The sequence below is a fragment of the Schistosoma mansoni genome (genome assembly GCF_000237925.1).
Source record: "Schistosoma mansoni, WGS project CABG00000000 data, chromosome 3 unplaced supercontig 0141, strain Puerto Rico, whole genome shotgun sequence".
NCBI classification, from domain to species: Eukaryota; Metazoa; Platyhelminthes; class Trematoda; order Strigeidida; family Schistosomatidae; genus Schistosoma; species Schistosoma mansoni.
The window spans coordinates 717,844-733,095 of record NW_017386011.1 but is presented as its reverse complement, the minus strand read 5'-3'; the positions used below and the strand labels follow the sequence as shown (position 1 = coordinate 733,095).

The window sequence follows — 15,252 nt, the reverse complement described above, 5'->3', positions numbered from 1 at the left end:
GAATTCAATCATTAAACTACTTAAACTAGTTGGTATTTAACATTTGGAAATATAGCATGATGATTATTTAGTTACAATCATTTATTCTATGAAAACAATAGTATAAGAAATCTCATAAAATTTTTTTTCTTTCAGAAGTCATTGAAAAGGATCAAGTAAAAGGAACAAGATCAAATGAAAATCAAAAAATCAAATCAAAATTTTGGAATTTAATTGATTTTCGAAGCAAAACAAATGATACTAAAAACGATGATGATCATGATGGGGATATCAGTGATCATGATGATGTGAATAACAAGAATGGAACCAATTCAATTCAATCATTAAATAATGAAATTAATGATAAAAAGAGTAAACTGACAGAATCATTAGTGATTTATAATGAAAGATTCAAAAATATCGGAACTAAAGGTGTTATATTTAAAGTTATGCATTTTGAAGTAAGTTGGTTTAGTTACTATGAGATACTTTGTATATGTTTGTTAATTTTACTATGAAGTACATATCCATTATGGAGAGGAGACGTGGAGAACTACGAAAGCCATTAACAGTTGTCTACGCAAGATACTTTGTATCCAGTGGTCAGACACTATCAGCAACAAGTTACTGTGGGAGACAACGAACCAGATTCCAGTGGAGGAAGAAATCAGGAAGAAGCGCTGGAAGTTGATTAGGCACACATTGAGGAAATCACCCGATTATGTCACAAGGCAAGCCCTCACATGGAATCCTGAAGGTCAAAGGAAAAGAGGGGGACCAAAGAACACATTACGCCGAGAAATGGAGACAGACATGAGAAGAATGAACAAAAATTGGATAGAACTAGAAAAGAAGGTCCAGAATAGAGTGGGTTGGAGAATGCTGGTCGGCGGCCTATGCTCCATTGGTAGTAACAGGCGTGAGTAAGTAAGTAAGTAACCCATCCATTAGGTATGTGTTATAACGTGTGAGGATTTGAACTAAGTATAGGGCATGTCTCTGAAATAGACAGTACTGGACTACTAGGCTGATAATGTGTGACTGTTATTGCTTCATTTAAATGACTGTTTGTCATGGATTCATTAAGGCTTTCACCAACATATTCATTCATTCTGCAATCAATTTCCAGTTCTTTGTGCAATTGAGAAATTAATGTGTCAACTTCCGTCGCACCCCCAAAGCATGGGTGACTCAGCAGTTTTGCGTGTAATTTGTCAATGAATTCCAACTGACTCTTCTTAAAAAGCTGCTCTTGTTGCTGAAATAGCAACTGTAATTGATCGGAAGTTAGGGCCAGTTTTTTACTGTATGAATAATGGCCAATGTCGTTCAAGGACAGCAACGACAATTTTGAATGCTGATTGCAGGAAATAATCACCTGATTTTCGACCAATCGTAGACTGACTTTGGTTCGATTTTTTTTTACCCCGTCGCCAGTTGTTATAAATTGTGAGTGAGTGCGTGCGTGCCCTGTTTGATATATGAACGTGCTGTTCCCGCAAATGAGAGAGTAGCGAATTATCGACCAGAGCAATGATACAAAAAGTCTGTATGAACAGTCTTGCCATCTGCCTTATCCAGCCAGTTAAGTCCAGAACACCAATAACAGCTTCTGCGATATCAAGCATTATTCTCAAACATACTGGGTTTATATACCCAGCAAACTGACCACATCGTTCCATGAAATAGAAAATAAAATTTGTACAAGATTTAGCCAAATGTGGCTGTGAACAGGGGGGGAACAGTAATTAATAGAATAGGGATAACTTAAGAATGGTAAGTCGTATAATAATAGTTCATAGGTCATTATAAAGCTTATAATAAGAGGGACAGGAATATGGATGCTTTAGATACTTAACAATTATAGAAAAAAGAAATATACATATCATATTGGTCCATAAACAGTTCTCAAAGTTACAATTTATAATTCTTCATGGGATATAACAGTGTGATTAAACGTAAACGACATTGATAGATACTATATATTTGTTGAATACTGAAAACGTTACATATAACCTTATCATTGTGAACTCAGTCTGACGTTTATCCATCAGCACTTTTATCAACATTGATCTGTTATGTATGATCACGTCACAATAGTCCAAGAATTAAACTAATCAACTGATCAACACGAAATCCGTTTCAAGTATTGGTCACTTTCTTTCCATTTGAAAAATGAATTACCGACTAATTTGTACTCAACAGAGAATGAATCTTTAATTGCTTATATATTAAAATAATCGACAGATTAAGACCAGACTAAACAAAATGCAGATATATCTTATACTTAAAGCTAACAAATTTACTCTATCAACTAATGACTATTAACTATTGTTAATAATTACATTCGTAAGTAGTAGATCATGCCGTTCTACGTCCGCTTATCTTAGGTTCCTTTAACCGCAGATGAAGTGTTCTGACTGATATATTATAGATAGATAGTGGGCAAGCAGTAGTCAAATGCAAAATTTCTCCAGATTATTGTAAATGCTGAATAAACAGACTATTTGATACTTGTATTTCTAATCGTTCTAATTGGGTGGACACCAGAAAGACGTACTTGATATCTTGAGAGAACTAAAGATCTGTATATAATTCGAGCCCACGTTATTCAGGATTAAAATCCTGGACGTTACCATTGAGTTATTGGAAGTGTGACTGACGATATATAAGCTTAAGAGGTTTATACTGATTGGTCCTTGAGTGGTAAACAGGATCTTGAGATGGTGGAGAAGATTTGTAGCTCAGGTGGATGATTTTGATGGAGTTTTGTTCTCTAAGATGGATGGTTTGGTCGCGGAGCTTTCATCGTCCACGACCAAACTATCCAGCTCAGAGAACAAAACTCCACCAAATTCAGGATCTTGTTTATTTTATCAACATGATAAGTTGCAACGTGGACCCCTGTCTAAGTAGATCAATTGAGCATGGACTACACATTTTTTTCGGTATCTCATATTACCTAACTTATATGTTCATATGATCAGTAATTTACTTCATGTCCAGATATTCATTTCAAATACATTTTGACAATTATGTTAACCAAATGACCGTAAACGATTTTAATAAGAACTAATATATTTATTCAATAAAATTGATTATAATGGTTGATCGAAATCCATTTTAATCAGACTAATTAGCGAACTATTTGCTTTAAGTTATATTTTCAGGATTTGTGGAAATAGTTAAATTTGATTTAACATGACCAGTGGCCTATGCTCCTCGACGAGGGGTAACAGGCGTAAGTAAGTAGTGACCAGTGGAGCCCAATCCATGTTGGGTGTGAAATAGTTGCCCACTGAAAACAATGGACAATGGGGTTGCGCAAGATCATGGATCGATCCAAGTTGGAAATTAACACCATTAAATTCCAGATCAGTAGTCCAGAAGTTAGGCGTTCACATGCAAGACTAGAGGTTTTGCGTTTGATTCAGATGTTTGAGGTTGTGGAAGAGCACTGATGAGCAGTCCCATATTAGGACGAAACAACCATCCACTGCTTCCAGGTTTTCACTAGTGGTCTAACTTAGATTAATTAGTGAATACAACTTTAAATTATATTTCAGTTATTATATCTATTCATTGACAAAAAACATGTACAATAATTGTGATCTAGATATTCTTTCGCCCCCAAATGCCCCGGTACGGCCGAGAGTGGGGAGAGTCCGCTCTCCCTCTCCAAATGCTCTCACATGGTCACGCGTATATAACCTCTGTCAGGGAAGTCCTACTAACTACCTTTTCGCACCACGGGTGTTGTTTACGAGGTTGAGAGGACAAAAAGCGAATGTCCGGCCCTTTAACCGGATCGGTGGACACGGAGGCTTCACCTAGGGAAGTTGGAAAATCCTGATTTCAAACCAATAGTGTACATGAGCTCAAGTATCCTGACAGAACAAATGACGTATGAATCAATCGTTGAACACCGGCCACCATGGGACTGCATCTCTTCACGATGTTCCACTGCCTTGTGGATCAGATGTTTAAATCAAAAGCGCCGGGTGTTGCTTCCTAATAAGACCACCTGCTTCAGTTTAGGCACCTGGTCAGTATCACAGCCCTCACACAAATCAAATGAGATTTGCGCGGCGCATATATATCTGGTTCTTCCTTGTACCAATATTTATGTGTTTAAATAAACACTATATTATCATCGATAAATATGGTCCCATTTCATTCACTAAAAGTATTTCTTTTCATTTGTTTTCAAGATCCCAACTAACCAACAGTCTGACGTTTTCATAGAACAAGATAGTAAACACGTACAAGTAAATTCATCCACGGAACCTACCGATGATAATGAATTAAGACAAACTGATACCATTGATAATCAAAATAATCCGATTTCTGAGGAAGAAGCATCAATAAACCCAATGAATATCATTGTAACAATCAAATTACAATTAGTTTTGAGAACTTTCAAAGCTTGTAGGTTGATTTTTAATGGAATTATTTATTCATTATGCAGAAAGATCAGTGTAACTGTAGAAAGCAAGATTTTTTATTTACTATTGTGGTGTATGCTACTAATGTCGATAGATATAAGTAGTAGAGATCATCAATCGAATGCGAAATACCTGTTAGCAGAAGGTTGAGAAAGTTGAAGAAAAGAGAATGATTGGTTTAGAATGGAAAGAACAATGGAGTGTGAGATGATTGATTAACATTTTGCAAACTCCACCTGCAGCTCCTCCGAGGGCTACTGCCGGTCTATAAGCCCGGATAAAGGAGGAGAGTTTGGCATGGGGTTAGCGAACCCATCCCGTACAAAACTAACTCGCTAAAAAGACGCTAACCAGAAAAAATTACTCAAACCATTTAAACTCTACCCTGGGAGTTGAAGGAAGAATTATGACGCCTCATGATGAAAGCCGAGATTCTTCGGAGGTTACGAGGTTGATGCCCGTTCTAACAACTCGAGCAAAAATTTTCATAAGTACATGGAACGTCTGGACAATGTGGGAGACCGGAAGAGTCTTCTAAATTGCTGCTGTATTTACTGTATGGATCTCAGATTTTACCATGAAGTTCTTTAATGTTTTCATCATACCGAAGTATGGGGTAAAGCGTTTGTTTTAGTGAAAACTATCTCTTTTTTTCTGTTACAGTGTGTAGTTTGATTTATCTTGATATAAATTCTTTTTTTAACAAAACTTCCTTAATTTTTGGTTACAAAATCTTTTGATGGATCGATTTTTTCTAGTTCTCCCAAGTAAACTGTTCTTGAAGTATTTCAATTCATTCAAAGTTTTTGTGTTTAAATACAAATCATATGCCTTGTCAGGTAAGAGATACTTACCTAATTACGCCTGTCACTCCTCGTGGAGGAGCATAAGCAACCCATCAGCACTGTCCATGCAACCCTGTCCTAGGCAATCCTTTCCAGTTGTTATTGATCCTCTTCATATCTGTTTCCGATTTCCGACGCAGTATTCTCTTTGACCTTCCTCTTTTTCGTTTCGCTTCAGGATTTCAAGTTAGGGCTTTCTTGTAATGCAGTTTTGTGATTTCGGTAATTTATGTCCTACCCAATTCCTACATCAGTGCTCACCTACAACCCCGCATGCAGTAATCAAACCCGAAATCTTTGGTCTCACGCTCTAACGCTTAGTGTTCATACTAAAGAGTCATCATCCAATGGTGTTGATGTCTAACCTCAATCAATTTAAAACATTGTGCGATCAATCTTTCAGCTACAGAAACAATAAGTAGTTTTCAAAGATTAAATTAGGAGTACTTCAACCATGGATCTTTCGGCTGAGAAATTCAGAGTTCAACTTATTCAAAGTAGTTAAAACTCATCAACAAAAGTTGGAGAACGGTCAGAACAAACAACTACTTAACATAGTATTACTCAAATAGAGCAAGATCGGTGAGATTATAATTTATGGACGAGCCAATCGGAAGCGTTCGAGGGATTTCAAGGTCACGGTGCCGATTTCAGTACCTGGTGCTCATGTACGATCGGTTCACAGAGAATTATAGAGAAGACTTGACTTGACTACTAAGAAGTTCCTGTACTTATAATTGTGGATATTAAATGACTTGTAGACCTTGTACAGACTACCGTGATGTTATTCTTCGATGTAATATATGTTGAAGGAAGACGTTTGCTAGAATAGGAACCTTTATCGCTCGATTCAGATTGAGACTAAGGCATATTATAATAATTTCCGCGAACTGTATAATAAAGGCACCTGTAACATTGGTTGCAATAATCGCAGATGTTACTGAAGCTTCGGCTGTTCAGTTGTATTAGTATTGTAGGGAAATATCTATAATAAAAATGATAAATTTACACAACTGGAGTACACACAAACAATATTGAAGCTATGTGGTCGAGGCTGAGAGGGATTTTGTGACCTTATCATGGTTCCAGAGACCAACTATTATGGAGCCATATGGATGAGTTCCTCTACCTAATGCATTACGTTTTTGGAACCTTAGAATCTTTTTCTAATCTTGACAAGTTTTTGGACCATGTAAAGGAAGTGTAAACACTTTAATTCTTTGGTGTTGTATAATATATTTTTACTCTATACTAACTGTTTACTGATTGGCTAACATTCCTCAAGGTCATATTAGATTCGTTCAAAGGTCGTCCATGAACTGTAGTCTCGCCGGAGGATCTAATTCCCTTTTTTGTCTAGTGAATGTTTTCAAAATATTATCTCATATTTTTTTTACTAAGGGTTTACATATACTCACCATATGAACAATGTACGAAAACTTCTATCATCACTAGTCATACATTCTGATGTTAAATGTACAAGTTCTTTTGATCAATATGAGAAACTAACCAAAGAAAAATGGAATGAATTATTTGTGAATATACCAGACAAAAAAGTGAGTAGACTTGTTCAGAATATAACTAGTTCGAATTGAAATTCCTTTTTCTGTATAGTTCAATAGTGGATGTACTATTTAATATATTTGAAATTTGCTATGTCTAATAAATGAAAGTGATATGCTTGATGTTAATTACGATTTGTCGGTAAACGAACGAAGGTCAATGACACAGTGATACGATAGGCTAATCTAATCCGTTGTCCCAGGGCCCCATTAACTAGAGTGAGAAGTCGAAGACGAAGTAATAGTTTCGTCATTTAAGTAATAAAATATTTTCAGGACTTTCATACATAGTAAGCTAGAATAAAGTATGATAGATTACTTTCTGTATCGTAACTACATTTTTATGGTGTATTTTATTACCTAACCTATTTGTTTACAAACTATTTCTATATAAGAAGGGGGTTTTTGTGGAGTATCAAGTAATTTTATATAGTTGAAATCATCAGTCAATTGAAGCTAGACCACCATGGAAAACTTGAAAGCAGTGGATGGCCGTTTCGTCCTATTGTGGGACTACTCAGCAGTTCACATCCACGATCACACATCGCGAGATTGAACCCAGGGCTTATTAGTCTCGCGTGCGAGCGCTTAACCTCTAGACCACTGAGCCGGCAACCAACGATGTTAATGTCTAACTTTCGTGAATTGGTTGAACTTAGACATTAACACCGTTAGATGTCTGCTCGGTGGTCTAGTGTTTAAGCCCTTGCGCGTGAGACTTATAGGTCTTGGGTTCAAATCGCTTGAGGTTGGATCGTGGATGCGCACTGCTGAGAGTCCCACAATAGGACGAAACGATCGTCCAGTGCTTCCCGGTTTTCCATGATGGTTTAGCTTCCATTGACTCATGATTTCAATTATATACTACTTCGATATAACTTTATGTTGAGTCGCTAAGTATTTATGTGATTAGTAATTTACTTCATGTCCAGATATTCATTTCAAATACTCTTTGACAATTATATTAAACAAATGACCGTATACAATTTTAATAAGAACTAATATATTTCGATGGGGTTTTGTTCTCTGAGCTGGATGGTTTGGTAGTGGAGCTTTTATCATCCTTCTGAACGAAATCATCAGTACAAACTACAATAAAAGTGAATATTAATGTTAATCGAAATCCATTTCAACCAGACGTGTCGTCGAAAGTAATATGATAGTCAGAAGGTATGTCTATATCTCTGAAATAGCTTGACTCTTAATTTAGTCAACAGACTTGTGAAAGTAAATTATCAACATTTCAATCAGGTTCTTTTGTAGTAAACGAGGCCGCTATTTATTATTATTCTTTATTTAAACACGAAATCTCTTAGTAGAATCTGAGAGTTATACAGTGAATACACCGTTTGCAAAATGTCAATCGATCGTCTCACACTTCATTGTTCCTTCATTTCCATACCAATCATTCTTTGTTCTCATTCCCTTTTCTTCGATCTTTTTAACCATCTGTCACTAGGCATTTCATTTTCGATTGATGATACTTACTACTTATATCTATCGACATCAGTAGCATACACCACACCTTGATAAACTTTATTATGATATGAAAACCAGCAAAATCTATCAAATACTTCCTGTTAAGACAATTGTTAACAAGATCTTGTGAATATATATTTGAATAATGATTGATTTAGCATATTATTTCTTCAGTAGGGGAATTCGTGGAGTTTGTAATGCTTTTGTTTACAGCGATTGAATTTACGAGTCGATCTATTCAAGATTACCATTGAAAATCATGAACCATTGGACAACTGTTTCTTCCTGACACAAAACTGCTCAGTAGTGTGCATTAAGTTGTTTTGTTTAAATGAACTGATAACTTTGTATATTTTATTCTTTATAGAATTTTGATCCCCGATGCATTTATGAATGTATATATTATGGAGGTTGTGTATCAGAATTACGCAATGAAGTGAGTGCTATAAATGATTGTCAATTACAAATTGAGTTTATATATATTATGATAGCTAAGTAGTTTGCTATATACATTACCCAATAGTAATATAAGTTATGGTTTACATGAGAGATAGAATGAATGCAAAATGTGTGATATTATTTATTAGTCCCCCTTTTAAGATGGTGGTTGGAGGTGGTCAAAAGGAAAACCTGGAACCGGGCTTCGTGCTACTTGGTACTCGTCAGCAAGGTGTACTGTAATCTTGAGGGAACTGGTGCTCCCTGGCGGATTCGATCTCATGTCACTCAGCTTCATAGTCAGAGACTTTACCACTGAGTTATTCGGGCAGCGACCGACCTCCTGTAGGACTTGACACGCATGACATTGATCAGTCCCCCTTTTTATTGTTTGGATGGACACCAAAATGGTTTTGTAAGTATAAATTTGTTATCATTAAGCAATCTGTAATAAACATTGTTAAACAAATTAAGGAAATGGCATAAATACAAAACGTCGTGTACTCTTTAAAATATCAGGAGAGGTATTGAATGGTTTAATCACTAACGTTCACCTTAGTCTATGACATTCATTTTGTATTTAGTCAATTAATACTCTAATGTGGAACAGTGAAATTCATTGAAACGTGTTCATACTTCAAGCTATACATTTAAAACGATATGTGAATAATCAATCTGAACATTTAAAACCCGCCTAAATATCTGATTTGAATAGAGCTATGCTTACCAATACATAATTACTTCGGTAAAATAATAGAACAGATTATTAGCAAAGATGGATAGTGGAAGCCAGGACGCGCGATACTTCTTCCTATCTGGACGTACCTGCATCTCAGAGTTAATGTTCACTCTCAAACTCGAACCAAGTACCTTTCGCTTCAAATGCCATCGCGTTATCCACTCGGCCCCTCAGTCTTGATAGCCACTTGCTTGTGCTAGCCACTACACATCTTTGCCTACAATGCTTGTGAATTAAGGCAATATCGAGGGAATACGCACAGTATGCACATATGCCAATTAGAGACTGACCAGTTGCAGTCCTAACACATCGATGGGAAGATTAAAACAAACAATACTAAATGAATTTAATAGAACAGATTGTTCAGAATTTGAATATTTTCAATTACAAATAATCTCAAAACTGTTACAGAATATCTTACATAAATGAAAACATGTAAATGTAATCAACCTTACCTTCCTGAACTGTGTATACTCTCTGATGATGAATCCTATATTAGTGCTCATGGCATTTTATCGTCTGTCTAACTAAAATTATAATCAGAAGGGGTTTTGTGGAGATTTCAGTATTTTTATAGTTGAAGTCATTAGTCAATTGAAGCTAGACCACTATGAAAAACCTGGAAGCACTGGTCGGCCGTTTCGTCTTATTGTGAGACTCCTCAGCAGTGCACATCCACCATACCGCCTAGCGAGTTTGAACCCAGGACCTACCAGTCTCTCGCCAGAGAACTTAACCTCTAGACCACTAAGCCTACCGGCATCCAACGGTGGTAATGTCTAACCTCAACTAATCCACGACGTTCGAGTAACCGTTCACCTATTGTCTTCAGTGAGTTGATATCTCACAGCAGACGTGATTGAACTCCACTGGTCACTGCTTCCCACTGGAACTCCAGGAAACATCCTTTGAAGTCAATAATGTAAGCTTCTTAAGTATTTGTCCCCGGATACTATACTGAGATGACTGTTTGAATCTTCGCATTAATAGCATGTATTTACTAGTTTTCTTCAATCTAATAATTATATTTTCCATCTTTTCTACATTATAACACTAAATATTTGCTTGTATATGTATTTGGAATTGATATTTTGTTTGGATTTTAAGATATAAGTTATAAACAGCTGATGAGAACCTAATGAAATTGTATGAGTTCCAATTAGTCCTCTCAAATTTTCATACTTATTGTCGTTGATATAATAATGAGAACTGTTGTCACATGTAGTTTCCGAAATCTGATAATGATAAACAGTATTCTACACGTTAAACCCCACCCCCCGCCCCAACTGACTACTTGAGCAAGAACACAAGATTAGGTGAGATAATGTATTGAACTACTGAATGAAATGCATAGATACTTATTCATATATATAACATTCTATCCTTAGAAAATTGACCCCCGTAAATTGCACTTGACCTTTAGATAACTTCTGGTTACCATCGATTGACTTTTTGCTACTTCTGATTGACTCTATATATCAAGAACTATGTGTATAAAGTCATTATTTCTTTTGACTCTGTGTAATCATATATTTTCATGGTTTTTATAGTTGATCGCAGCCTCAATTCCACACTCGTCAGTTAGCTAATACAACCTCTTTGGGAAAAACAAGTTTTCTGATACAATTACTGAGTAACTAGAACCAATTAGTTGCCTATGTCTAACCTGTCTGGTGTTTTAAACTTTTCTGTAGCAACAGACAGGTGTGTTCCGAAGATTTCAATAGGTTTACATCGAAAATTCGAAAAACCATTTGTCATTTTCTATGGATAAACCAAATGACTACTAGAATCACTTAACTATATCTCAATGCTTACTGATTCAAATTTCAAAAGTTTTTAACCTCAATTGAGATAATGAACCAATCAACATTAGACCATCATTATAAATCTGGAAGCGTTGGATAGCCGATTCGTTCTAATATGTGACTTCTCAACGGTGCTCATCCACGATCCTGAACATGGGATTTAAACCCAGAACCTTCGGTCTCTCACTCGAACGCTTAAGTTTTAGACCATTGAGCCGTCATCCAACGGCGTTAACATGAAACTTCAATCAATCCACGATACTGAGCAACCATGTTTCATTGTCTTCTGTGGGTACTCACCTCATTCTTGACACGGCTAAACTCCACTAATCACAGCTTCTCACTAGAATCACGAGAATTTCTACTCGAGGCTAGTCACTAATGAGCATATTGTTTCTTGTTTAATTTCACAAATGAATATGTTGTTATACATAAATATATATATTTATATCTGTGTTTAGGTTTGGCCTTATCTACTAGGTGTATATAATTGGACAATGAGTGAAGAAGAAAAAAAGACCATCAATGAAAACTTAAAATTACATTACAATGAAAAACTAAAAGAATGGACTAAAATAAAGAAAATTATTCGCGTTATGGAGCTAAATGAGACTAAGAATACAACCTTATTATCACAAGTGAACAATGGTCAAACTGCTGATAAATTAACACCCAATTCATCTTGTTTAATAGATTATAAAGTAAGAATTAGTGAATTTGTCTTTATCTATGTCAACTGATGTTTTCTTCTGTAACGGAATAATTTCATTGATCACTCATTTTGTATTATTAGTACCAATCTTCCAATTGATCAGTCGTTTGTTGGCATATGTGCATCATGTGCGGACTGCCTCGATATTGCCTGAAGATACAAGCTTTATAAGCAAAGATGAATAGTGGCTAGCAATGGAATCCAGGATGCTCGATACTTCGTCCTATTTGGGACTCGTCATCTGGATGTACCTGTATCGCAGAGTTAATGTTCACTGTGGGACTCGAACCCAGTACCGTTCGCTTCAAACGCCATCGCATTATCCACTTATCTACCGAGTCCTGATAGCCACCTGTTTGTGCAATGAGATGAAGTTCAAATTCACTTGGTGTTGTTTACTTGTATATTCCCATTGTTGTTTAGGAGTGCAATTGATCAGTCGTTTACTGGTATATGTGCATCCTATACAGATTGCCTCAATATTACGTTAAGCTACAATCATTATAACCAAAGATGGAAAATGGTTAGCAGTGGAATCCAGGACTCGCATTTTGTCCCATTTTGGGACTCGTCAATTGGATACACCTATATCCCATACATGATGTTCACTCTGAGACTGGAACTCAGTACCGTTCGCTTTAAACGATGTCACGCTCTCTACAGAACAGCATTTGAAACAACGTTAGTCTATCCATCTATCTGTTTATCTATCTATTTATATATCTATCAATCTGTCTGTCCACCTGTCTACCCATCTATCTTTCTTCTTCTTTCTCTTTTTTTTTTTCATATAGGAAAGTATTTTAAAACAATTTTCACATGCATTAGATTCTGTGAAAAAAGATGTTGTACGATGTGATAGAAATAATTGTGTTTATTCGAAATTTGGTAAGTTTCTATAATAGAATCAACTTGTTTGTCTATAAACTTTCTTTTAATTTTCTTATTATAATAGTAAAGAATTTTACAAACATAAATATTTATTTGAATAGTTAAGATTATGAGTCAATTGAACGTAGACCACCATGGAAGACCTGGAAGTACTGGACGGCCGTTTCGTCCTATTGTGAGACTCCTCAGTAGTGTGCATCCACGATCCCACCTCGCGAGATTAGAAACTAGACCTGGAACTGAGGTGCTAGTTGTGGCAGTCTGGTCAGGAAGGTTGTTATGATTTGACCTAGGCTATAGCCAATTGTTATGACTTGATCAAGGTCGTCGCTGATTCGTTATGACCTTACGAATTTTACAAGGGCGAAATTCGCGTAAATTATCCACCAATAGAATACGACTTCTACGAAATTCACACTGTGAAAATGACGTTCGATTTATATGGGTAACCTAGCGTCCTTATTGGTCCTTATCCGCCCAACCCGTCCACTTGAGTCCAAAAACACCAATAGCCGCTGCTGTAATGCGAATCGTTTATTTCAAACATACTTTATCTATATACCAGACAGGCAGACCACACCACACCATAAAATAGAAAATAATATTTGTACAAAACCAGGCCAAATGAGGCTGTAAGCGTGGGAGACAATAATCAATAAAACTGAGTATTACATAGGGACAGTAAATCATATAGTAATAATCAATAGGTCAAAATGAAGCTAGTAATAAGATGAATATAGATATAGATAATCCAGTTACTGAATAGTTATACCATAGGAATATAAATAGATTAATAGTCTAATAAGAGGTCCCGTAAGTTATCAGTACTTACTTTTTCCTAGTATATAACAAAGGTGACGTCGAATGGAGTGTTCGGGTGAGATGGCGTTAGCTGTGGACGGAGAGGAGCAGTGAGATGTGTGGCTGCTGGGTGGATATCAGATCTGGATGGCTCAGCAAGTCTCTAGAACGCAGGCGTTGAACGTCCTGGATGCCGGGTGAACATCGGATTTCGGTGTCCAAGAGGATCGAGGGAGCTAGGCAGGTCAGCACGCCGCAGACTAAACATTTAGGCAGAGAGCGTGGCACAGACTGGAGAGAAGAAGAAAGTGGTGCGGCAAGTAGAACCACCGCTAGAACGACTACATAAAGGGGAGACGTGAATGATGTGTGTTACTGATGTCTATATAGATCGAAGAAAAGAGAACGAGAACAGAGGATGATTTTTGTAAACACGAAGAAACGATCAAGTCTGAAACAACTGATTGATATTTAGCAAATGGATTATTTACTGTATGGTTCTTGGATTTTACTAAGTGATTCTTCAATTTTGTATTTAAATGTATTCGATTGTCCACACTTGTGTTCTCGTCCACCACAGAAGTACAATAGAGAATATTAACATCAAAATATACTGAATCGATATAAATGATCTGGTGTTAATGATGGATTAACGGGTCACGGAAATCATTAACTGATTATTGATATTACCATTACAAAGAATTGAAGTTAAAGAGTAAACATTCCTACCTATTGATTTTTGGAATCTTTTTATGATTATCAAGCATCATTAAGGTTTTACTTTGTTGTTGTTGATTGAAATAGGTCAATATTACAGAGTATTTGATTTTTATTGTTTGGCTAGTAGGTTGACCAGCTCAAAATTCTATATTAGACATGGATGTACTCAGTAGTATAGTAGTATTTTGATCGGTTTTTGTTACCTAAATTAAATAATTCCAATGCAGGAAATGCAGTCCAATGGTAGCCGGTGACCAGCAATAGGTTCACACTCTATTTGCTCCTTTAGGATCATGGATCCCATGTGCACCATTGGTTCGGAATCAGGGTTTTCCAATCCCCTAGATAGATCCTTCGTATCCATCAACCCAGTTAAAGCGCCCGACATTCCGTTTTCATCCTCTCAATAACGTAAACAACATCCCCACCACGAGAAGGCAGTCAGTAGGACTTCCCTGTCAGTTGCTGTATACGAGTGGCCGTATGAGAGCATTTCGAGAGGGAGAGTTGACTTCCCCACTCTCAGCTGTACCATGAGCACTTCGGAGCACGGGAAGCATCGTTAACCGAATTTCATGATAAGTTCCAAATATCGATTTTAGACACAATCACACTTCTTACATGTCCTGTTAAATAATAATAAACGTTTTGTACGTCAACTCATGTTTCGCTACACTAATTCATCTTAATTCAAGAAAAGCAATATTCTGACAAACCTCAGGTTTTATAAACATTTAACTTGTGAAAATTGGAAACCCATGCCTACAAATAGTAATTAGCTGTCATTTATATTTACCCTTTTTGAAGTAGGTTTGTTCTCTGAGCTGGATGGT

The 15,252-nt window shown here is 36.4% G+C and overlaps 1 protein-coding gene across 1 annotated transcript in view; it reads left to right on the top strand.

Moving 5' to 3' along the window:
• Positions 1–15,252, top strand: part of Smp_151740 (run and tbc1 domain containing, putative) — a gene marked incomplete at both ends in the record, with an annotated part of 39,589 nt that overhangs the window by 23,492 nt on the left and 845 nt on the right. Inside the window, 6 exons of the mRNA XM_018791246.1 lie at positions 136–155; positions 4,191–4,407; positions 6,671–6,825; positions 8,678–8,746; positions 11,757–11,996; positions 12,802–12,895. Coding sequence (XP_018645581.1) covers positions 136–155; positions 4,191–4,407; positions 6,671–6,825; positions 8,678–8,746; positions 11,757–11,996; positions 12,802–12,895 — 795 coding nt within the window. The remainder of the gene's footprint in view (positions 1–135; positions 156–4,190; positions 4,408–6,670; positions 6,826–8,677; positions 8,747–11,756; positions 11,997–12,801; positions 12,896–15,252) is intronic.